Source organism: Epinephelus moara, chromosome 16 (assembly GCF_006386435.1).
Source record: "Epinephelus moara isolate mb chromosome 16, YSFRI_EMoa_1.0, whole genome shotgun sequence".
NCBI lineage: Eukaryota > Metazoa > Chordata > Actinopteri > Perciformes > Serranidae > Epinephelus > Epinephelus moara.
This window is the reverse complement of record NC_065521.1, coordinates 32,712,728-32,738,933: the sequence shown is the minus strand read 5'-3', so window position 1 is coordinate 32,738,933 and position 26,206 is coordinate 32,712,728. Positions and strand designations below refer to the sequence as shown.

Sequence of the window (26,206 nt, the reverse complement as noted above, 5' to 3'; positions counted from 1 at the left end):
GAGCGGCCCTAGCGGAGAAGAGGCGAATGAGGGTGAAGTTACCATGTTTGTGGATCTGCACGACACCAAAACTTGGGATGATATTCAGCTCAAAGGTGCATTATTCTGTTTAAATATTGTGCTTGCTGTGAATCACTGCATGGACTGCCTATCATCAATGCAACAAGTAATACTTGCATTAGCTACACAGCTCTGCAAAAGTCGACAGGTGCTTTAGCTCACACAAAAGTAAAATAAAGTGAAATATTTTTACTCTATCATAACAAAACTTTGCCTCTAACTCAACAAAGCATGTTTTTTGTTTTTTTTTAAATGACATTAATTGCAAATAGAAACCTTTATCTGAGCACCTGTAAATAACACAAATGTTTACTCTATTGATAATCTGCAAACAGCTCAGCACCATCACTGCTGGATCATCTCATCTATAGACATTTACCTTGCTCTGCTATTCAGGCAGTGGTTTGGTTTTGATGTTCACTACACCACCTCAACCAGCTGATGTCACCCTAGTATCTATGCATAAGACTCAGTGCACTGTGCAGCTTTTCACTAGCCAATATCCAAGTATAATTTTAGCCTGTCCTGATCACTGTCTCTCATGACCAGTATTCAAAAAGGAAATGAGACACCCAGGTCCTGTTTCCATGGATATTCAGTCAAAAAGGCTTGCACTTTATCTTCACCAGGCTGTTCTTCACATTGCACTGTACATTATAAAGAGTACAACACACATCGTGCAAATTTGCCTTAAATTGCTTTATAATCTGTGCAACATACAGAACCTACTGTCATTAGATTATAATATTTCAATTATAAAAAACGCACCCTTTAACAGGAATACATACAATAGTTATGCAACAGATTTTGGATATAAAGAGCAACTAGAGTGGCAGTAAAATTACAATATGGAGGAACAGAATGACAATAATAATGTACAAACATACAAGCTATAATTAGAGCTGGAGTTTGTCACTGTCATGGATTCAACAGAACTCCACTATTCATGTGAAGCTCAACTTTTTTTTAAGGATTATTTTTGTGTTTGATAGCCAATCCTCCTTCTGCTCAATTTGCTGGAAGCAGGGGAGTTTGCTCCATCCCCAAATCTGTGATGTTACACAAATATACATACAGACAAATAGGTGTAAAATAAATAGCAGGAGAATAATGCAAAGCTTATTTGGACATTTGGATGAAACATTAATTTAGACCCTAGTTGCTTCAAATTTAAACGGATGAAACAAATTTAAGGATGTATTTTGTTGCCAATTTATGCATCCTAGCTATGGAACAAAAACCGTTTGGTTAACAATTTAAGGTATCAACCAGTTCATGCAAAATTTATTCCATTGTGTAATGTTACACAGCTTGTGTTCTTTTATGTAAATAGCCTGAAGCTATATTTACCATATTCTATCTAATCAGCTATTATCCAAGTGCAGCACTAGACAGTGACCTGCCTGCACCTGTCAGTGCATTTTAAATTTGACGGCCGAGGGAGTGTGCTCAAAGATCAGTGACCGAGTAAGACGTCAATATCATGATGGCACCAGTCAACTAGTATTTTTAGCTTTATCTTTTTATGATAGAAAAATATCAACACGAGGATTTGCTTTAGCAATAATATGTATAAATCCTTAGATTGTTTTTTATTTAACAGTCTATGTTTGTGTGTTTCAGATTGAATTGTGCAACCAGTTAACCAGATGTGTGGTGAGTGAGTTATTGGTGACTTATTGATTTATTGATCTGTTTTATACTCACTTTATTATATTGGAGACATGGTGGTTTGCAGTCATACAGCTTAAATTCCTTCTATATTCCTTGTAAAATATGTTAGAGCTGGCTATGTGTCATAGGAGGAATGCAAGGGGCAGTTGTTTCCTTTGTCATTCTATTTATTTATTTTTTTGCAAAATTAGTTATTAAGTTTGCAAAAGTATCTGCACATATATCAGTAAAGAAAAATATTGTAAGCTGTGTTTTTATGCTGTCATTAGTATTTAGATTTTATGTGTGCATAAGTGTGCATATGAAAATGTAATTGCTCATAATGATAAACTGTGCCATAGTGGACAAGTGCTGTAAGTTTTATGTCAAATAAAACAGTGAGGTAAAACATTTCTTTTATGACACTGTAATAAGTAAAAGCCGAAGGTGTATAAGGATTGATGAATCAATTAGCAGAGAGGGTTTATTGCATGCATTTGTGTCTCAGGGGACTGCTGCTGACGCTTCTCCTCTCATTTAACATTGCCCACTAGTCCAAACAGCCATTTTAGATTTCATGGCTGCTTTTCACACACACAGAAATGCCGTGCATGGACAGGGGGCAAAAAACCCCACAAGGAAACGAGGGAGCCAGAGGAAGATGATTATGATGCAGTGTACCCTCCTGCACTTACACTGGAAACCCCTCTATTTTAAATGCTGTGGTTCAAAGAAGCATGACGCCTGTGAGGCAGTAGAAAATGGGGGAGGGGTAGGGAAGGCAGGCACGCCAGGGAGAGTGGAGAGAGGAGAGGACGAGAGGAGGAGAGGAGGAAGGAGAGGCACAGACGGAGCATCATTTGCAATGGTTGAGGAAAGCACAGAGTAATGGGATTGGTTGAGGGAGGGTGTAGCGTCACCGCCAGTGAGGGGGAGTTCTGAGGATGCTCTGCTGAACTGGGAGGGAATACATTCGCTGTGAGTTTGCACTGAGAGCTCAGCCATTATCAGCTGTGCACAGAGAACAGGGGCTCCTCTGCAGAATCATTCTCCACACCCGGTGCTTGTTGACTCTTCTTCTCTCTCAGCTGCAGCCATGAATTATTTGCGCCGGCGCCTCTCGGACAGCACGTTCATCTCCAACCTGCCCAATGGCTACATGACAGACCTCCAGAGGCCTGACAATGCTCAGCCTCCTCCACCTGCCTCCACCACCCCTGCCAAGTCTCCTACAACCGGGCCTACACCTCCAGCCACTTCCCCTGCTCCAGAGAGGAAACCCCAGTCATCTCAGTCCTCCGGAGCGGGCTTCTTCAGCTCCATCACCAACGTTGTTAAGCAGACAGCTGCCTCAGCAGGGCTAGTGGAGCAGACCCAAGTCACGACACCCAAGAAGTTCAAGATTCTCCTTGTGATTGATGAACCACAGCAGGAGTGGTAAGACAATGCTCTACACAGTCATATCATTCATTTTAAAATCATTTATGGGCTGTGATTTGTTTGTTTGCTCAACATTAATGCCCATTCTCTCCACATGACTCCTTTCAATGTAGTAGTCAGGTAAGGGTTAAAAACCACTGAAACAACATATGCATCATGCACCCTGCAGATGTGAATGGGCACTGCTGCTGTGGATTGATGGTACAGCATGCCAGTGTTACGATAACACAAAGAGGCAGCCGATAGTTAAGCAAATACGGTCCATTGATTCTCAGCAGTAGTGACATTACACCAAGATAGATGCTTTTTATTGTCCTCTGTTTTGTCTCTGTTGTGAGATGTGTTTTTTTCTGTTGCATTTGGTTTTATGAAACAATAGCATGTCAGTTTTATTACAGCTGCCTGCCAAAACAAAAAGGTCCATTATCTAAAATCACTGATAGTAGCGCCTTATAATGTGACATTTGTTAAAAACAGATGTTCCACAGGTTGTGCAGAATTTGGGAAATGCAAGTAGTCTTATTACTGCAGTGCTTTCCCTCCATCAATGGGGTTTCCCCCTGCCCACTGATAGGAGATCACATGACATGCCCTGTACTAACATGGGGAACGATTCATGTACCTAACTGCAGCGCGTGGTGCATAGGCTTCCTTTGGTTAATCATACAAGTGGCTTGCAGTGGAAAGGTAAGCAAGAAAAATTAAATAACATCACCCTCACGGCTATATTTCTCCGCCTGCTGGGAGAAAGGACCATTGTGTCATTAATGTTAAGAGCGGGCTTACGTTAAGGCACTTAAGCCGTTGCACTGACAGTCAGCGTCCTCAGGGATGTTACTCAGAGGTAGCTTAAAACAAGCATCCGTGTCAGTCAGCTGTGGTACACATTCAAACTGCTCTAAACGAGTGTGCACATGGATTTAGGGGAAACTTATTTTGCGTAGACACCAATATCTCGTGGACAACTGTAGAATATGGTAATTCTGTCATCACATAATGAACACTTGTTTACACAGCTGACATATTTTCCACAGCAGTGTGTGTGCCAGAGCTGTGCAGCTGGATACTACAGTGGATACCCCATGAATTTGCACCAGGGCTGCACAATGTGCAAAAAGTCATATTGCGATTAGATACTGAGTCAAGATTTTAGTGGAATGGTGATTTTTGCATTTAATTTTCACTAAAAAAAAATGATGATGATGATGTCATTTTTTCTGGGGTCTGTACCTAACAAGCATGTATCCTCACATTTGGGATATGATTTGTAGGCTGAAGCATCTCTGTAGCACCACAATGCTTCATTTATGACATGTTGTGATGCATTTTAACTTTGTCAAAAATGGCAGCTTCTACAATTTGGATATTGCATTTGACTTACTTGGATTTCGATAAATCAAATTTGCACAATTCTATCTAAGTGATATCTTAATATACAGTACAAAGAGGCTGCTTTCACACTGGAAGGTATGCTGACTCTCTGTGGACTCTTTGGGCTTTCCTGAGACATGGAAATAAAATTAGAATTAAATCTACATCCCCCTTCTTCTTTTGAGAATCTCAGTATTTGATGGATCTGATTTTCACTCAGTAAAAATATCTAATTAATTTCTGTGAACAGTAGAGCCATGAGACTAGACTAGATTGCCATCGCATTTGAGATCCATCTATACAGGGTTTCATGTTGTATATATGAGTGTCGCATAAAGGTTAGTATGTCGTCTGTATCTGATGGCCACGGTTGCCTGATTTCATTTCACACTGATGAAGATACACTCACCTCTGCATTTAATCAAATCTCCGGAGGAAGTTGCCCTTCAAACAAACCGCATCACACAAATATTAGGATATCGGCTTGGCTAATTCAGGAGGCCTTGCAGTATCCAGTCATCCTGTTTGTGTGTGCAGGACTAGCCATTTATATAACAGAAGCGTTGATCAATTTTAATAAGATCAGACCGCCGTCTGCGGGATGGATGCCAGCCGTATGCATTCACTTGTTCCACATTTCTTATGAGGAGAAAGGAGGCTGCTTGTTCAAGAATAAGATTCTAGTCGGATGTGCCAATACACTGACACTGCTCTGCAGTTTTGGCAGACGAACACAATCTAATACATTAAACTAAAACCATGCCGTTCATCAAAGGTCGTTGTAATTGAGAATATTGAGTAGGTTGGGCTGAGATAATGTTTCACACTCCATCACTCTCGCTGTCGCTTTTTAACACTATCCGATATGAAGAAGTTCCTTCCCTATGTGAAACAAACGTTTAGTGATTTCCTGCTCTGACATTATTTCTGTTGCCATATGCAGTTTACTCATTATAATGTTAGTCCACTGTGTTGATGAGCTCAGCAGATTAGTATCGCTCTTAATGGTTTCTTGCTTCATATATCTGGCACACGTCCACCAGGGAGAATCAGCTAAAATACTTCATTCAGAAGGCTTCCACTGTCTGAGTGCTGCATCTATTTTTCATGGCTGCTCAATATCACTGAGAGGGGAGCTCTACATGTTTTTTTCACTAGGTTTGGTGTGTTGTGGTTGCTTTCATGCGACCTTTCACCCAGTGGTTGTAAGTCATGGCGGTACACATCAATCTTGGTTTACTCAGTGTCATAGAGGTCTGCTTCATCCAGTGTTCTGTGGCCTGTAGGTGTGTATATAGTGCTGATACTGTAGTAATGGTACTCTGTTCGGACTATTACCTATAACATAAAGAAACAAATATCCCAAATGACTCAGAGGAGAAAGCTACAGAAAAGTCCTGACGTGTGAAAATCACTACATGCTTTGTATTCAGCTCTCACAGAGGCTGGATGAAAACCATAAAAAAATATGGCTGTTGGCAAGCTATGAGAAGATGAAATGTCTCTTCATTTTCATGCAGGTTTTGCTGATACCTGATATTCTCCGAAATGTTGGCACACCTTGTGTCTGACGGCTTGTTTATGTGCCGTATCTCATTGTGTGACGGGCTGTTTTTAAGAATTTCTTCTGCCTGCTGCCGCAAACGAAAGCCAGAGTGATGAGTAGCGACGGCCCCAAGACACGCCGAATGAAATCAGGAAAGAGTCCTTCAGACTAATTGCATCTGGCAGAAGGCTCAGCCATCAACATCTATTTTTCAGATCAAACGAGTCAAATCCCAGATGATTTATATATATACCGTGCGCTCACACACACAGACGCACACACAGGGAAATTACAATGACTTCTGGGTGTTGTAGGAAAATTGCTGACCATTACCTGGATTCTGTAGTCATAAAAATATTTTTTCTCATTCAAAGTGTTTGCAAATACACTTTGAAATAGGCTACTACCATGGGCGTAGTTTTCATTTCAACATTGGTGGGGACCACAGACTGTATATAAAGATGGACGAAGAGTCCTCACTTCCCCCCACTGTGCAGAAGTGAAGCCAAAATATCACAGATACGGCCGCTGCCATCTTGCACTAGTGAAACATTTGGAGCTAGAGTCTGTGCAGTATGAAGTTTCCTGCCCATACACCTGTCAGACCAATTGTGAGCAGCTCACCTGAATGAGAGCCCACCAATTGGCTCACACAGTTGTCAGTCATGTTGTAAAATTCCCAGTTTAATAGCATTAAATAACTAATTAAATCCAAACTTATCAAAAAACCAAACACTTGAACATACAGCAGAGAACTACCTTAAATGACAGAATTCCACTAACATGGAGAGGACAGGTTTTATGACCTGTACTGCAGCCAGCCACCAGGGGGTGATTGAGATGTTTCAGCTTCACTTTTGGGGAGCTGTCCTGTTGTCCATCTTTCTATACAGTCAATGGTGCGGAGACATATGAAGGAGTTTTATGCAGGAACGTCAAATGCCTAATTTCCTGCATTCTGGTGAATTTTCATGCAACAACTTATGGTGGAAACGTCTTTATTTATGTAAAGGAAAACATAAAATACAGGCAGTAGGCAAGCAGCAACCTCAGAGCAGAAAAATGAAGCCAACATTAAAGTGCCAAAAAACAGCTATTTGAGGCTGGCTCCAAAAGTGAGTCAATCCTCGCAGACACCAATTTTAAATTGTTAAAATGCCCAAATTTAAAGCAGAAATAAACATGTTTACAGCTTGGTACATCTATAGTTATTTTCCCCGTTGTGCAGGAGGTGAATTTTCATATAACTCAACCGTTTAAATTTTGATAAGACATAACATAATGCGTAATTAAAGGCGGGCCACTTTGCCTGAATGACTCTTCACGAGGCGTCACCACAGTCTATAGGTCAGATCCACTCCTCGCTCCTCCACAGTCCTCCCTCATGTCCAAATTTGGTCACTTCTGTCTCCAAAAAATCAAGATGGCGGTGTCCGAAATGCCAAATTCAAAGCTTCATAACGGGAATCCACAAACCAATGGCTGACATCACAGTAGCTACGTTTATTATTTTGTACAGTCTATAGCAGCAGGTTACAATTCAAAATATCAAAATATAATGGAATGTAATGCAGTAAGGCTCTTAAATAACGTTAAATATGTTTAAGGCATTCTTATTTGTTAGCTAAAATTTCTTGGTGAAAGCTATTTTTCAAAATATTTTTAAGAAATTCTGCTTTTAAAAAGTGTTGGGGGCAAAATCAGCCATTTCCAAAAGTGATCTGGGGACATGTCCCTAGCGTCCTCACTATAAATCACAGCTATGGATGTGTGTTTGAACAAGGACTCTGTTGTGTAACAGTTTGTGTTAAGCAGAATAATTGACTGTAGGATAAAACATGCGCTGATAAAATCATGCTGATTGTCAGGGTCACAGCACATACAGAGACAGAAGCCCTTCGTCATTCTGCCTGCATTTTTTCTTGGTAGATGCCCGTCACTCAGAGAGGTTTGTTTTGTGCCAGGAATACTGTGCTATAAATTACTCTTGTGACAGGAGGAGCAGATGTTCCACTGTCTTACTTATCAGACTAATGGCCGACTTGCACTGCCTCCTTCTTCTCGTCTATATCTGAGGATGCTTAGATTCTTTTACTTCAGTCACTTAGTGTGCAAAATTAGAAAGACACATAAGGGACTGTATTTAACTGGACACAGGGACAGGGATGCTTTGTACTTTGAGCTTGACCTTATTCAAACATTACCCACATGTGAGAGTGAATGTTAAGCAGGCTAAGTGATGAGACATTAAAATTCAGCACGGACTCCCGCTAACCGAGCTCTCGGGTGAATCATCTGAATGAAAAATTATTTCGAGGCAATATGTAATTTGGCAATCTGGCAACCTGCAGTCATTAATGAAGTCGCTTAATTTTTCAGTGTCTATGTTAACTTATTATTGAAATCACAGAAGAGGAAGATCATTTTTTTGTCTTATTTGGTTTCTCCTCTCATCTTTTATTCCAGTCAAGAGCGCCCATATTGATTCTTACAAATAAATGTTCCAAGTGAACATCTCAGTGAGCAGTTAGGCACAGTGCCCAGAGACTAACTCCACTTATAAGGCCAGTACGTTAGTCAAGGGCAAAGCAGGAGTCTTTTTTATGTGTCACATAAATGTCCTTTGTCTCTGGATGAGAGCTAACACAAAGAGAACAGGTAACACAGATAGAGCCTAGAATTTAACCAGAGGAGCTGAATATTAATGCATATTAATGCCCGGTGCTGAGAGATCATGATAAACATACTATAGGGTGGCGTCCGCTTTGAGCGTGTTGCTTCAATGATCAGTATGCAGAGCTGGGCTCCTATCTGCAATGTCATATAGCGTAGATCAAACGTAACACTACGCTCCCTCCTCACATCTCTTCCCATGCTGACAGAGATAAAAAATTGAATGGCAAAATTGAATCAGAGGCGTGTTTGTGTTGTTTCTAGGGGTCGTGTTTTGGAAACAGCGCCTCAGTCTACAGTACGTACTGGCAAAGCACATTGATCACAGTGCAGAGTGGGCTTTTCATTTTCCCATATATAGGAGCAGTGATTCATATTTTAATGCTTGTTTTTCTCCACAGCCAAATAGATCCCCATGCCCCAATTAGACTGAGAATGAATTATTCAGCTTTACCTCTGTGCAAAATTGGCACAGAGTGCAGGGTACGTGACAGCAGGGTGATACAAACTAAGGGGAAGAGGGAGCACAACCACAGCGTGTCGTCAAGATATAACAACGCAGCAATACGGAAATATGGACATTGTACAAATAATATTTGGATAGGCGGTTGCATATGTTTTACACTGCAGTAGATGGTTTTTAGTTTAAAGCTGCAGGCGGTTTTTGTCAGATTTGCTGAAACTGTCATTATATAATCCACACAATATTACATGAGGCAGATAATCTGTGAAGTAAATCATATTCCTCTGCCGCCTCATATTGCTTCTAATGGCATTACTAGAGGTGAACGAAAACAAACAAGCAGAGCCGAGGAGTCTCTAATGCAGCCGTCAGTCATGTCAATCACTGCTCGTGAACTGCAGTCAAACTGTCAAACTTGGCAACGCTGATCAAATATGAATCGAGATTGAACTGCATTGCCTATTTCCCTCTTTAACTGTTTTCAGAAACAAATTTAAGTGTAGCTGTAAAATGAGAAAGTTTGTGATGCGGCCACCATATTGGAAACAGTAAAAATGAAGAACTGCCCTCTGGTTGTAGCGAACTTTCTTATTTTACAATTAATTAGTACATCAAAATACACAGATGGATGGATACATGGCATTGTCAGAGGCTGCCTGGCCTTTACTTGCAAAATGCCACTCAAAATTATCTCGTACTGACCAGGAACTAACTCAAAATTAACACACAAAAAAAAATCACAAAGGGATGCAAAATGATGTCAAAGAGACTCAAAACAACCACGAATAGATATAAAATTACCAAAAAAAGGCACAAAATTACTCCAAACAGACTCTAAATTACCTCAAAGATGCAGAAAAATTACCTAAATAAGGTACTAGATGACCTCATAAGGGCACAAGACGACTACAAGGAGACACAAAGCAACCAAAAGACAAACCCAGTGACACAAAGGACCTCAAAAAGACACAAAGGACCTCAATAAGACACCAAATTACCTAAAAGAGACACCAAATTACCTAAATAGGCCACTAAATGACAACAAAAAGACACAAAACGACTACAAGGAGACAAAAGACAACCAAAAGACTACCTCAGAGACACAAAGGACCTCAAAGGCACACAAAATGACCTAAAAGAGACACAAAATGATCTAAATAAGGCACTAGATGACCTCAAAAAGACACAAAATGACTACAAGGAGACATAAAACAACCAAAAGACAAACTCAGTGGCACAAAGGACCTCAAAGGCACACAAAATGACCTCAAAGAGACACAAAACAACTACAAGGAGACACCAAACAACCAACAGACAACCTCAGAGACACAAAGGACCTCAATAAAACACAAAATGACCTCAAAGAGACGCAAAATGATATAAATAAGGCACTAGATGACAAAAAAAGACACAAAATGACTACAAGGTGACACAAAACAAACAAAAGACTACCTCAGAGACACAAAGGACCTCAATAAGACACAAAATGACCTCAAAGAGATACAAAATTACCTAAATAAGACACAAAATTACTTAAATAAGCCACTAGATGACAACAAAAAGGCACAAAACAACTACAAGGAGACAACCAAAAGACTACCTCAGAGACACAAAGGATATCAATTAGACACAAAATTACCTCCATAAGACACAAAATAACCTGAAAGAGACAGAAAAATTACCTAAATAAGGCACTAGATGACCTCAAAAAGACACAAAACCACTACAAGGAGACACAAGACAACCAAAGGACAACCTCAGAGACACAAAGGACCTCAAAAAGACACACTAAATGATCTCCAACAGACCAAAAATTACCTAAATAAGGCACTTGATGATTTCAAAAGGACACAAAACCACTATAGGGAGACACAAAACAACCAAAAGACAACCTCAGAGACATAAAGGACCTAAAACACACACAAAATGACTTAAATAAGGCACTGGATGACCTCAAAAAGACACAAAATGACTACAGGGAGACACAAAACAACCAAAAGACAACCTCAGAGACACAAAGGACCTCAAAGACACACAACTACACACAAATTTATCTCAAGAGAGACAAAACAACCACAAAGAGACACACAGCCACAAAAAGATGACTAAAGACTAAACAAATAGCCAAACCCACCACAAAGTCTGCGTGTCTTGCTCTGTAGGAGAGAGGTGGTGGGGCCTTCTGCATATCTGTTCCCAGGGGCCCATTGTCTCATAATCCGCCCATGCTAAAATATGTTTCTGAAAACATCTGAGGAGAGAAATAGGCAGCGCAACAACAGAATCTTGATTCTTATTTGATCAGCGCTGCCTAGATTAACAGTTTGATAGCAGTTCACAAGCAGTGATTGACACGATTGACAGCTGAGTTTGAGACTCCTCAGCTTGATAGGCTGTTTCCCTTCAGGCACAGTAGCTTCTAGTAAATATCTTTAACGGGATAAGGAGTGGGAGGAATAACCTTATGTATTTTCATGGTCTCTCTGTATAATGTACTTCTGTGCGGATGTAGTGACAGTTGCAGCAAATATGACAAAGTTATTTTTATAAAAGTCACCAACTGTAGCTGTAAGAATAAAATTGAAGCTCTGGAAATGGAAACCAGAATAAACCCTCCTCCATGGCAGCTTGAGGAAGTAGATGGAAATTTTTGCGCACCATTAGTATTGATCTACAGTAGATCACCCCAGTAGTTTGTAGTGCCAAAGCTTATGTTGTTAGGCCCAACTCCTGCAAATCACTATAGGAAAAAGCCCAAGAAATCAAACCCCAACGATTGTTGTGTGGCTTCTGCAGTTTTTCATCTCTGCGTGGTGTCAAGTGTACAAGACACTGATCCATCTTAATCTTAAATCCCATGGCAAAAGGTTTGCACTTCACCACCAATCCAGGAGGGGAAAAGAATTAAAGGACCCGCAGGTGTCGTTTTTATTCACGTCAGAAAGGCCAGAGCGTCTCTGTTTTAAGAACTGCTGAATCACAAGTCATTGAAGGTGCAGCCATTTTCTCAAACTGTGTATTCACTGTGCACAAAAGTAACGTTACCTCCCTGCCTTGTCCTTCATTAACCCCGCTCAGTGGTATTTCTAGTGAACCAGGCGGCGGGAAATGTGTAATTGCATCTGTGTGCATGCTGTTATGCATCCTGGGAAAGTGTCGTAATATTTTATCGCTATCCTCGCTGCCAGATTGAGGGGAAGAAGCGTTAGAGAGGCTGTGTATGAAGAGCGTGAAAGGGAACATTTGTCTACTCTGTGCTGCGCATGATTTACTCTCGGACTGGTAATTACTTGGAGATCTCTGTTTTAGGAATCCTTATTCTGTTGTGACACTAAAAGTGAATGCGTTGTCTTTGTTTCTGTTTTAACCAGGGCGAAATTATTCCGGGGGAAGAAACTACATGGGGATTATGACATCAAAGTGGAGCAGGTATGTTCCGCCAGCCATTTTAAGTACGTACTTATGTAAAGCAGCGTAGAGGAGTTTAAGTGTCCTCATATGCTTCTCTCATCATCGACTCCTCAGGCTGAATTCAATGAGATCAACGTGGTGGCTCATGCTAATGGCACCTGCAACGTTAACATGCAGGTTCTCAGAAATGGCACCAAGGTTATCAGGTGAGACACACACACACACACACACACACAAGAGGACAGATTTATCCACCGAAATCATAAATTAGTACAGTATTAATCAATGTTGTGTATCCATCTACAGCCGCGACTGCCCGACTCATCCACGTTGCGATCAACGCTTCACAGTTTGTCACATCTCCGCTATAATTTTATTTTCCAGGTCATTCAAGCCCGACTTCGTCCTCATTCGTCAACATGCCTTCAGTATGACCCAGAATGAAGATTTTCGCAACCTCATCATCGGTCTGCAGTACGGAGGGGTCCCATGCATCAACTCGCTGGAGTCCATCTACAACCTGTGTGACAAGCCATGGGCGGTAGGCACTCAGCAGCTGGGGAGAGCTTTACTGTAAAGCAATGCAGCAGGAGAAAGAACCATAATAATCCATTCTCTGTCTGCATCGCGTTCGATCAAGTATATAACCGCAGTGTGCTTTGGGGAAATGATTTATGAAATACACCTGATTTATTTGCCTTTCTGTGTGTCCAGTTTGCCCAACTTATCAACACCCACAGGAAGCTGGGTGCTGAGAAGTTCCCTCTGATTGAGCAGACCTTTTATCCAAACTACAAGGAGATGGTGAGAAATCCTGTGCTTGACATTAAACTAAACAGCAGTTGCTTGTTTCTGAATGTACGATGAAAGTATGACGCAGAATACGAGGCAATGACTCTGTGCTTATTACTTTAGGTAAGCATGCCATCGTTTCCTGTTGTTGTGAAGATTGGACACGCCCACTCTGGTATTGGAAAGGTACAGAGATTTCTCTTCTTGCTTTTTTTGCTGTTTGTCTATTTGTCTTTGCAACTGCACAAAAACCCCACAAACACACACTAACATCTGGCTTTTGTATTTAATGGACGAGATTACAATCGGCATTCACTCACGGGATAAATGACTCTGCAGCAGTCAGGGGTATTTATCGGCTCCAGCTCCGATCGGCTTCAGTTCGCAGTGATGGAAATACGGCAGCCGGGTGGACGCACTCATTTTAGCCCCAGAGGGGGATACAGAGATGCACGGCCACAAAATACCATCCGTTTCCATCCAAGCAACACTTGAACATCATTTAAAGTTGGCACAAGTTTTGACAAGTTTTAAAGAGACTGAATAAGTAACAGATTTAAAAAAGAAGTGGCCACCGTGATGTTTTCAGTGGCCTCCGTGCATGTTTTCCGCATCTGTGATGTTGAACGTGACACACCAGCAAAACAAAGCAAACGGAAAAAAACAGGCATGTCGGCAATGTGAAAGGAGTCTTTCACCTATTTTTAGCAGGTTCTCCTACATTTAAAAAAAGGGTGTGTGTCTACATTTCTTACATAGTACAGAGACAATTTAAAGTATACTAAGCAGGAATTGTTGGTTACTGTTTGTAAACAGTATTGCCAGCGAACGTGGAAGCCATCCCCAGATTCACACTCGTTTTTGAATAAATAAATGGGCTTTGTCCCTCTGTAGCTTCCTCTCGAATGCGTGCTGCTCTCGCTCCTGGTTGCGCCTGTTGCTACCTTGGTAGAAAGTCCCAACCTCACCTGCGTGTGGTGCCCAGTAACATACCAAACACAGCAGAAGAAAGTAAAAAAGTACAGGCAGAGGGCAGAGTCTCTGCAGATAAATGCGCCACACACTTCTAATGGGTCATATGTGACGATTGAGAGGGAAAGTGTGAATCTATGCATTGTTTACTAGGAAAATATATGTGGAGTCTTCTACAGAAGGATTTAAAGTTGCACTCATGGGTTCCTCTTGGCTGTGTCAAAGCTAGAGTTCTCAACAGGCCCAAAAATTCAACCCGAAACCGAAATGACCCGAGGGACTTGAAGCCCAAAACCGACCCGGCCCGACATCATCACATACACCACTGGGTCCGAGCCCGACTGAACCCGAGTTTTTTTTTTTTTAAATGGAAGGGGGAAAAAATGATGCTCCCCCTGTGCGCCTCAGCAGTCTGGCTTCCCTGGCTCAAATACAGTATCTTTAATCACTTAAAGTCAACCAATCATTCATGTCCCAAAATAATATTACCAGACAGACAGGCTTCAACGTCAGCGTGGGGGAGAGCAACCATTGCGCATCATGTAGCGCTGCGCCGCTGCATTTAATGAGCCGCAGCCGCTCTCAACACTTTTCCTGCACCTGAACGCTGACTGACTGACTGAACTTCGCTCACACTTCACAGCAGCATATCTTGTTTTAGTATTATTATTTTTTTCGTCAGAACGGAATTCAGCATTCTTTATTTTTATAATTCGCATATTCTTCTTGCTTAATTATTATAGCCCTATTATCATCCCCCTTACACACACACACCCACACACACACACACACACACACACAGCAGACGATACTTCAACTTCAACTCGAACACTTTATTAAAAACGGTAACTATAACCTTCAAATATCAACAACATAACATTGAATAATGAATGGATGTGGAATAATCTTAACAGACATGCATATTTTCTTCCTCACAGGCTGCTCAGAAGTGAGAACCATGAACAGCAGCATTGTGTGTTAGTGCTGCTGTCACACCCTCACACAGTGTGCTTCTCTGACAGATCGACGACTCAGCCCGCCCCAATTAACTTAATTAGTCGGCCCAAACTGACCCGACCGGTCAGGCTTATTCGGGTCGGGCTGAAATTGAGAACTCTAGTCAAAGCACTGTTGCAGGCTTTTTGTACACAATCTTCTATATGCAAATGTCACAGTGTGTCTTAGCTGGGTTTTGCATTCATCTGCACTTATTCAAGCACATTTCTAGTATATATTAACATACTTTTGGCTTTTTAGTAGTAATCTTATTTTGTGTTTTACATTGCTTGTTTTAGAGCTGTACATTTTTATTCAGTATATTTGTTCTATGTTGTCTGTAACTTATGTTGCTGTCTCTCTTGGCCAGGACACTCTTGAAAAAGAGATGTTTAATCTCAAGAGGATTTTCTGGTTAAATAAAGGTTAATTAAAAAGTGCCAGATGCCTTTTTTAAATCCTGGGTGTGTTGCTCAGCTCTCTCGTGTCTGTGTCTGTGTTTGCGTACAGGTGAAGGTGGATAATCACAGTAAGTTCCAGGACATAGCCAGCGTTGTGGCTCTCACCCAGACGTACACCACCACAGAACCTCTCATCGACTCCAAGTACGACATCAGAATCCAGAAGATCGGCACTGACTACAAAGCCTACATGTACGTACAGTTACACTTTTCTTACTTCATCTATACGCGTTAACGAGAAAGAAAACCGCTGTAATGCGTGTGCTTCACACCCTGCAGGAGGACATCTATATCTGGTAACTGGAAGACCAATACTGGCTCAGCTATGCTTGAGCAGGTGGCCATGACTGATAGGTGAGTCCTACGCTCCAATGCAAAGACAAACATATCATAATGATGCAGCAAATCTTAGTTTACCAAAGGTTAATGAATTCTGTTACATGTGGATAATTAGCCAACAGCTCTAGGTGTGTTAACGTGTTTGTTGGTATCAGTTGTGATGATAAGATAGGGATGGTTGATAGCTGATATCGTTGTTTTTTGTTGTTTATTAAGTTTTTGTGTTATTTATTCATACAAATTATTAAAAACAACCTTTAAAGGCTAGTGTGTAGGATTTAGTGGCATCTATCTGTGAAGCGTCAGAACTGAAACTTCTCCCCGTGTGCCAAACGTGTAGGAGAGCTATGGTGGCCATCGTGACAAACATTACCGTCTTTCACATGAAAAAGATTTTTCTGAAAAATAACTCCTTTAAAAGCCTTTTTAGTCTCCTGTACAACTACCTACTCTATGAGAGGAATGCTGTACTTAAACATAAAAACATAAACAGAAATGTATAAAGTGTAAATGTAAAAGGGATCACAAATGGAATAAAATATTTTACAAAAATAAACATAAATGGGGCTATCTTTCACCTCCTGTGTTTTTCATACAGAATAAAACATCCTGGTGCTTCCATTAAACAAACGTACAGTGGGTAGCATCACCATAGCCTCCTCGACAGATATTACTGATAAAAAGACAGTATCTCATATCCTGTTTCTCAGTAAGAGGCATGGTTTGTCTTCCAAAGATAAGCATATTTGCCTTGTTGCAGCTCAGTCTATAGTATTTCTCTCATCCAAGATGTGAGATGCAGAGCTGAACAGTCGCTGAGTGAAAGCAAACGTGAAACCAAACCACAAATGCAAAGGGCACGTGCCCTCATACGTCTTGCTAGAGTCGGGTCCAGTCAGTGGCTTCTTCTCTGAATCAGCAGCTGGGTGTGCTAGCTGCTGCTGTCCAAGTCCAACTGCAAATAACCAACGCGACATTTAGTCAGCACAAAATTGACGTGACACAGCAGACGAAACATCGGCTGGCTGATCGGCCGATAAATTGGTGCATCCCTATAAGAAGACTGCTGCATCTCATTTATGTTGCCACTGATCGATTGTTGTGTTCAGGTACAAGCTGTGGGTTGACACCTGCTCAGAGATTTTCGGGGGTCTGGAAATTTGTGCAGTCAAAGCTATCCATGGGAAAGATGGCAGAGATTTCATCACCGAGGTAGGAGTCTAGGATAATCCGGTTTGAGAGCTTACAATGATATTTCTGGAGCATACTAAAACCTTTTCCTTCAGGTCAAGTATTTCAGTACATCAGCCAAAATGAATGTGACATATGTGCTGAAATCCTCCCCTCTCTCTCTCTCTCACTGTCTCTCTGCTACAACCATCCTCCACGTGGCACAGGTGGTGGGCTCTGCCATGCCCCTGGTGGGTGAGCACCAGGCCGAGGACAGGCAGCTTATCGCTGACATGGTGCTGGCAAAAATGAACCAGGCAGCAGAGAACGAAGCTAACGCTCCCCAGAGACCCACCACCATACAGCCATCCCAGGTACAGTGACACATGCGCACATCAGACACAGGGGGCTTGTGTTAGTTTAGTTAGTTTAGTATTATTAAAGGGGAACTCTGGTATTTTTGAACCTGGACCCCATTATCTCACGTTTTTGTGTCTCAGTGACTCAGGGGAACATCAACTTGGAAACTGGTTCAGTATTTTGCAGCAGACTGCTACTGTAACCAGTGGATGCAGTTGCACCAGAGAGTTTGGAGAGTCTTACAACATAACCGAAACACATGACCAAGAAATTAGGGCTTTTTTTCCGTGTCTTTCGCTGGTCCGGGTTTTTGTATGTCCAAGTCTCGTAACGAAAAGTCTCATTTTGAAATCTCACGAGAGGTAACTTGTTGCCAGAAGAAAAACTCCCAGTTGAAAATGCCAGGCGCTCCTCAGGAAACACCCAGCAGGGATGTTTTAGAGCTCTTTGGAGGTGCAACGTTTTTTCAGCTGAGATTATTTGGTTGCATCTGTTTACTATGATACTGAATATCCACTAAAGTAAACATGTCAGCACAAGGGTGAGTACTTGCTTTGAATGAGGGGAAAGCTGACGTACGCAGGGAGAGAAGACGGACCTGCTGGTCTGTGTGGGTTCATGAGAGGAAACGTAACATATATACAATATATTAACAGATTTCTCCCCCACTGTTGTTGTTCAGCACCTGTACATGTGCTGGTGTCCCTGCAGTATTTGTCCTTCCTCCACTGTGATTTAATGGCTGAAGTGACAGGGACAAGCGTGGCGTTTTTACCCAAGAGTTGGACATATTTCACCTTTCAGCGCTCAGAAAAAAAAATCCCAACCAGCAGCGCAACGAGACTTTAGGCATAAATTCTGCGCTGAGTGCTGCTAGCATTTGTAGCACAGCCTAAATACACCATGCTTCCATTTCAATGCATTAATAGGAAAATATACTGGCCTAAAAAAACACTTAGATGGTAGACACAGCCCCTTACTCTTATCTAAAAGATTTTCAATGTCATGGCTTAATTTTTAGCTGTTTTCAACAATGTGAAAAGTTTTGCGGGATTTCAGAAAAAGACTTCTCCTTAAGCAAGATGCAAAACAGAACGAGCGAAAGGTACAGAAAAACATTTAATTAGTTGGTAGTGTCCTTTCCATAATGTTGTAGGAGAGTCATAATAACAGTCTGAACCTGCTAATTACAAAACAAGCACTTTTAATGGACGTAAATTAACAGGGTGCACCTGCATCCACTGGTTACACTGAAGTCTGTTTCACAGCTGCCAGCTGCAGCACTCTGTCTCAATACTTGACCACTTTCAAAAACTGTTGTTCCCACAAGTCTCTTAGATAGGAGCACGTGGGAAAATATGTCCAAGTAAAAAAAGTACCGGAGTTTTCCTTTAATGTACTCTCAGATAATCTAGCTATATTTAGATGTCACTACAGGACAGCCATCACAGTTGTTGCTGGATGAGTAAGTTGTGTCTTTGTCTTTTACAGGGAACTGGCCAGAAGGGAGAGCTTGTAGGTGAACCCACTAAAAACAGTGCCGGGCGCCCGCCTCAAGGTTGTCTGCAGTACATTCTCGACTGTAATGGCGTTGCAGTGGGTCCAAAACCAGTCCAGGCCAACTGAGTCACCCAGGGGGAAAGTGTGGAAGTCTCAGAGTCAAGATAACAACAACGTACCTTAGCTGAACACAAGCGCAGACGTGTGTGTGTGGTATCTGATAGGTAGAATCAGATCTTGGTGACGGAGGCTCGGTGCAGCTGAGTGCTGGCCTGGACTGTGTTTTTAACTCTATGCAGTGTCAAAATGTACTGTCTACTTGTTGACCTGTTGATTTGTGTGCTTGTATAGGTCACATATGTTTCAGTAGCTGTGGTTTTTTCCTTTGGGGCTGTTGTTGATGACGTAAAAAGCAGATTGTGCCTACACTGAGTTCAGTGCTGCTCTGTGCTACCCGTTCGACCCAGCTATGGATCTTTGATTTGCCCCCTCCCCCTCCTTTTTCTGTTTCCTATTTTGGTGTGTACCTTTAGATATTGTTCAAACTGTGGACTATCGTGCAGTTTGAAGTTTGTGTATATCTCAATATGTATACAGTACGTGAGTGTGTATGGCTGTAGTGGTGATTATTTTCATACTTATACTAATAGATATTTATTTTTGTTTTGCATGACTGATACAAAGGAAGGTGCAAGTCAGTTATTAATGTCTGATCAAGCAGGGTGTTCACGTGACATCGCTGTTTTGCCCGAGCTGTGTTCCCTGTGATTCATGCATTGTGAATGTGTCATAAGAAATGCATATTATCAAAGTTACTACAAGGATACATGTATTCATAACCAAACATGCATTACCACAGTGTGCATACACACACAATAGAGACATACAGTATGAGGCCTTTCTTAGAGTTCATCTTTTCATCTATATTGTCACAATGTCAGAGAGTATTTAGAGTGAGTTTAGGAAACTAATGGATGGACACATATTAAAATTAGTCAAAGATTTATTAAAGATTTTATCATGTAGGATGTGTGTGTGGGTGTCTGCACACACATCTTAAATATATTTATATAATTTTGAACCAAAGAATGAATAATTTACTTTGAAACAGTCTTTGCACTCCAGTAACCCACGATGTAAATACCAGCGAGGGGACTGTTAATACTGGAGTGTGTCACATGGAGTGTGTAATTTCACCAGAGAACAGCGCTCCGAGACAATACTTATGTTTTCCAAATTGCCTGTTGTGAATCACACGCCAGTGAACTGATGCTGTATTCGAATCGTCGTCTTTTTCGGTTGTGTGGAGGCAGACATCACGGCTGATAATGAAGCCATGTATAATGTCTGATCTGCCGTGTAATGCCAGATATAATGCCCCCCTTCCCCTCCGCTCCCCTCACACTGGATATTGGCTATCATGGTGTTGTTGCCATGACAACAATGCAAGTGCTCTGAGGTTTAGTGTGGACTTGTGCCCGTGTTACTGCCATTCAAAGATTTAACACTCTTCCTGCGAGTTGATGGAAAGTGCAATGTAGATCTTTGTTTTTTCTTCTTAATCAATATTGTATTAATTTTTCAAAATCAGATCTTCCATTGAATTAATTCCAAAAGCTATAGTCATCAACGTATGAATCGTTTCAAAACCTTTTTACACAAATGTCACAATCACTTGGTTGGTGTCCGGCGGCTTTTTTTTTTTGTGGAGGCCATTTCATATATCTAATACCCTAAATGGTGAAACAGCTAAAAAGCAACCAAATCAACTGTAAAAAGAAATCTGTACCGTTTTTCCAACAACTTATTTGTTACTATAGTATGAAATATGTTCAGCAAGCTCTGTGTGCAATTTCTTTTCCAAGTTGTATAAAGTGCCATTGTATCTGTGAGCGTGTCCTTGTGAAAGCCATGCCTGAGGCTTTATGGGTGTATTGTTCTGTTCAATAGGAAATATGCCATGGCGTTGATTTCCAAGGGAGGAACGTGCAGAGGTACCAAACCCCCACTGCATGGTTAGACCTTGGTTCAGTGGTCGTGGTGGAATATTTGATCAAATCTAACTGGATGTGTTTATTTGGCCATTGTGTTGAGGTGAAACTTATATCTTCAGACCTGCAGGACTGTAACTATTAAGGGCCGTGGTGACTTGATAGTAAATATGTACTTTAACTCCGGTGTTGGACTGTTTAAAATCACGATCAGAGTACAATATAATGTGGAAAAGATTCCATTCTGGATATTTCCCCTCTGTCACTGGCAATAAAGCTTCCTTTGCAATATATGTTTGGTCTGTGTCCTCATATGCGTCATGTTGTGAGTAACTTTTATGCTCTACAGTAGTACAGGCTTTATCAAATATGCAATGAAGTGAGGAGGCCATACCACATATACACATTACATTCTTTCCAATGCATGAAGCGATATCTGTTCTGTGATAATGTATTCCCTCTGCTTTGTTTGTGCCTTAATTTTATGGTGTCTGTCTTACACGTTAACATCGTGGGATTAGTGTATTTGTGTCAGATCAGTTAATGAATACATTTGTGAGAACATGCAAAACTACATATTAACATACTAACATCACATCTTTCTTTTATCATTCTTCTTAGTTAAATACATAAATATCATAATTAGCACTTGTGCTAAATTTAAAGGGGCCCAGGAGAACTCCCAAGGATTTCTTTTACAAAGGCCTGTGCCAAAGTGGACCCTTAAATCCCCTGCAAAGGATGTTAACCCAGGCGTCAATACAGTGAACACTGAGTATATATCCTGCAGAGCCCCTAAAGTCCTGAAATGTGATTTTTTTTTTTTTGGTACTCTGTGCACTCATGTTAATTATCTTGTGGGAAAATATTAGCCTATTATATTGTTCATGCAAGATAATTATTTTGTGCACACAAGATAACAACTTGTTCCAACAAGATCATTAAATTGTGCTCAAAAGATAGTAACGTGTTCCCATAAAATAATAATTTGTTCCTCTATGATAATCACTTGATCTTTCAACACAGTTAACTTCAATCAATGAAAACTTTATTTCCATTTGCAGCATAATATTTGGCGGTATGGCTCTGTTCAGGGGCCCCTCTGCCTCTCTGAGACATATGCATAAAGCCTCTTCCACCCACCTATGAGGAAAGCCTAAGGTGGAGCCAGAACACCTCTCTGCCCTTCCACATGCTTACGTGGAAAACTTTAAAGCAGAGAGAGCTCACCTCTGCCCTTACACTTGCAAACACGGATAGCCTAAGGCAGAGAGACTACACCTCTCTGCCCTTCTGTGTGCCTACGTGGAAAGCCTAAGGCAGAGAGAACACAATCTCTCTGCCCTTCCACATGCAAACGAGGTAAGCCTGAGGCAGAGAGAGCAAACCTCTCTGCCCTTCCACATGCAAACGAGGTAAGCCTGAGGCAGAGAGCGCAAACCTCCCTGCCCTTCCATGCGCCTACATGGAGAGCAGCAGCAAAGACCCCCCAGGACCAGAACAGAGCAGCATAATTTCAAACAGAAATGACATTGATAAGTCAGACACAGCATTAAAAGGAGGAGCTGGGGTGGAGGCAGGTTGCAAAGCGGCTTACAGAGGAAGCAGCAACAGTAGGCAGGCCAGAGCAGTTTAAATAGGGCGCCCTGAATGAGATTCCCCAGTTGGTTGCATAGAAAGGAATCATGTGATCTATCAGCTGACTCCCTTCATCAATCAGCTGTTCCATCAGTTGATTGGGCTGTTTGACATCAGCTGATGTAGCTGGGATGTGAGCTGAGCTTGACATCAGGTTCTGCCTGAACTAACACTATGCTCAATTTGTTCCCATAAGATAATTAACTTGTACACACGAAAAATAACTTGTTGCCACAAGATTATACGTTGTGTAAACAAGATTTTTAAAACACCACCTTTTGGGACTTTAGTGGCTCCGTAATATCCTGACACCCTTCGCACATACAAAGTCACAATTCTCTTGTCTTCCAGCTGGTCTGAGAGATACATCTCTTCTCCACACTGCCAGTGAGGACACAGTGAATGCTGAGACCATCCACAGTTTGAGGAAGTCCTTTGGAAGTCTGTTCTCTGACTAAAGAAGCTTCATGTTTAACCTACATAATCCCCACTCACCTGCATGTTAGCTTATACAGGAAGTAGTGACAATCGTAGTGTATATTAGGTGTTCTGTCAATGAAATGATATTAACGAAGCTGTAAGGTCTTTAGAATTAAGATGTATCCCCACCTCAAGTATAATGATTGGTATTTTTGACTTGTGATTGTATTGCTTACCAGAAATGTATTTTTATAGTTGTATAGTGTGTGGTACTCACCTTTTGAACAGCTAGTGATTATCATTAGTAAATACTGTGGTCTTAATAGTGATTGTATTGATTAATTTTTATGATATTGCTAATAACTTGTACTTAAGACACACAGTTGTGATTTTACAGGACCTATATTATATGTTTATTTAGTCCTCACTTTAAACCAAAAGCTGTAGATTCCAGAAAGTAGGTGAGATGTGAATGTGAACCATTTCTCTTGAGTTCACTCCATGAGGTGAAATGAAGCAGCAAACGATGTTCTGGCTCATAAAGTGCAGGAAATAAAATCTGATTTACCTTTCATTCAAATGCTGACTGTATGACAGAAACACTTTATATTGCACTTTCTAATTCCTGACAGAATAGACAAGTCGTCTTTATTAGGCACATTCATCTCTAACCATAGTTCCTTAATCACTCAGGTTTATTATTCTCTTGTGATATTTCTACCACATTGAACAATATCTCAGAAAATTAGGAGAGGTGCTCAGAGACTCCATTGAGACATTATTTGTACAGTTTTATTGCTTTATACTGCATCAGCCATCCGGTGACAGCATTACAACGTCCCACTAGATCTTAAATTCTTTACCTTGGAGACGTTGTGTAGCAACCAAACACCAAACACTTCCTTCTACATCTGAGCTGAGCTGCCTGCTCTGAGAGAGCATGAGGATTCACAATAAGGGAGGAATGCTAGATTAATCACACTGAAGGTTTCAGCTCGGGTCCTGTTTTTTTTTTATTTAATTTTTTTTTAGATAAGTTGAAGAAAGTGAAAGAAAAAAACAAAAACTAGTTATCTCAAACAAAAAGAACGCACAATCAAATGCAAAGTGCAACAAAACTAGGAAGCAAGCTGTTAAGGCACCCCAACCCTGACCTGCCTACCAAGACAGGTAACTAACCTAGCTAGTCTTCAGTGACCTGAAGGCAGCTTTAAACGCTGAACTCAGTGTATAACCGAAAACCAAAGAAGTAGCCAACTGTAATTTACCACCAAAAATAACAAACGCAAAATAACAAAGTGGTAAGATCTTTAAACCTGCCTGGTGACAACATAGTCAGGCTGCTCAAAACTGAAATAATTAACTAAACATAGTGAAACAACCACAAATAATTTAACAAAAGAGATGACCTCTACACTCAAAGGCCACAAGATACACACAAAAACTTACATTTACTTCACCTCACAAATGTTCTATCCCGGAAGTGCCCCCATTTGTTATGCCCCACCCTTGGGCGGCCCTATGGGACGAACAAAACTCCTCCACTGACCCAAAATAACTAGATAAGACACCTTAGAACACTCAAAGAAATAAAACAAACAGACAACAGTCATCTGTCCTGTTCTGCAAAATTGTCGAATTCTTCACATTACGATAACACGCCAGCTAGTATAACTATGCTGCCTCATAATGTTAGCTGGTTAGCTAGCTAGCTAGCATCATGGGACTTCTGCTAGCTAGCTAGCTAGCTAGCAGAAGTCCCCTGTCGAACGAAGCATGATGAATACAGCAAACGCGATCGATAGGATGAACTCAACTGGAGACTCCATTGTAGATGCCGGTTGGAAATGTAGATGGCTCGCGGCTTCCTGTTTAAAATAGTTACGTATGCGTGAACGGAACCAACGTGGTGATGTAGTGAGTGGTGTCCCAATTCCTAGGGAAAGATTTCAACCCCTACCCCACATTGCTTCATTTCGAGGGCCAAGGGGTAGTGGATGGGGGGGGTATTGGGATTGGGCCTTACTAAATACCTTCTGTTTTATAATAGTGGAGTTACATTTTTCACCTTATTAAGAATTTTTTTGGACATTTTTACACAAAAATGTGTTGAAATGCAAGACATACACATCAGCTGTACTAACGTATTGTTATTATTATGAATGGCATCCGGCTGGTTACCAGGGGTTAGCATTGTCGCCCCGCAGCAAGAGGGTTGCTGGTTTGAAACCCACCCCCCAAGTTTTAAAAATGCATCAGGTCATTTGCAGCCATATTTGTAGCGACCAAACCAGGTATTTTAAGCCAAAACATCTGCATCAATTCTTTTCTGCATTTACAACAGAGCAAGTAAAGTGACAGAGAAACACAACAATGGCATTTTGAGTGATATTCCATTATTCAATTAGATCCCCAGAACTTGAGTCCACCTTTGTGTAGAAGTTTCCATTTTCAGTTGCAGGCTGATTCGTTCCATCGTGTACACCATTCTGAGTCTCTGCATCCACTGGATAATAGTTGGTAGTTTTGCATCTTTCCAGTTCACCGTTATCATTTCCTTGTGAGTATCCTCAGTATCTCTGATCTGTGCTATATATTTCTGTAGGTATAACTCCTAACAAAAATATTAATGGGTCATAATTTTGTCAGTTTTTGCCCACAATCTCTGAATTATTGGGAAGTCCCCCAAAAATATGCGTGTGATCCCCAATTTTTTCACAACTTCTCCAACACAATGTCACTGAGATTTCTTTCATATATGAGATGATGAGGGGATCTACCTCAATTCATAACCACAACCAAGTGGTTATTGTGCGTAACTTTTAAACATAAAATTCCTAAATTTATTCTGTTTCACTGAAAAGCCCATTCTGAGTGTTTGTGCACAAGAGGACCCACAAACAAAGTCGTGACATCTTAAACTAAGATTTAGGTTGAGCATCTAGAAGCC

At 41.1% G+C, this 26,206-nt stretch overlaps 1 protein-coding gene across 1 annotated transcript; it reads left to right on the top strand.

Moving 5' to 3' along the window:
* Positions 1-8: 8 nt before the first annotated feature.
* On the top strand, positions 9-23,675 carry syn2a (synapsin IIa). The gene is made up of 14 exons (XM_050064190.1): positions 9-95; positions 1,684-1,716; positions 2,802-3,150; positions 12,578-12,635; positions 12,732-12,823; positions 13,002-13,158; positions 13,332-13,421; positions 13,533-13,595; positions 15,888-16,030; positions 16,118-16,192; positions 17,287-17,389; positions 17,575-17,721; positions 19,199-19,265; positions 23,188-23,675. The coding sequence occupies exons 2-14, from the start codon at positions 1,710-1,712 to the stop codon at positions 23,292-23,294; spliced, it is 1,458 nt and encodes a 485-aa protein (XP_049920147.1). The 5' UTR covers positions 9-95; positions 1,684-1,709; the 3' UTR covers positions 23,295-23,675.
* Positions 23,676-26,206: the final 2,531 nt, after the last annotated feature.

Bases quoted from the DNA above. Each gene is read 5' to 3' on its own strand.
- syn2a (XM_050064190.1), top strand. The intron at 3,151-12,577 runs GTAAGACAATGC...TGTTTTAACCAG, and splicing joins GATGAACCACAGCAGGAGTG to GGCGAAATTATTCCGGGGGA. The intron at 17,722-19,198 runs GTACAGTGACAC...TGTCTTTTACAG, and splicing joins CCACCATACAGCCATCCCAG to GGAACTGGCCAGAAGGGAGA.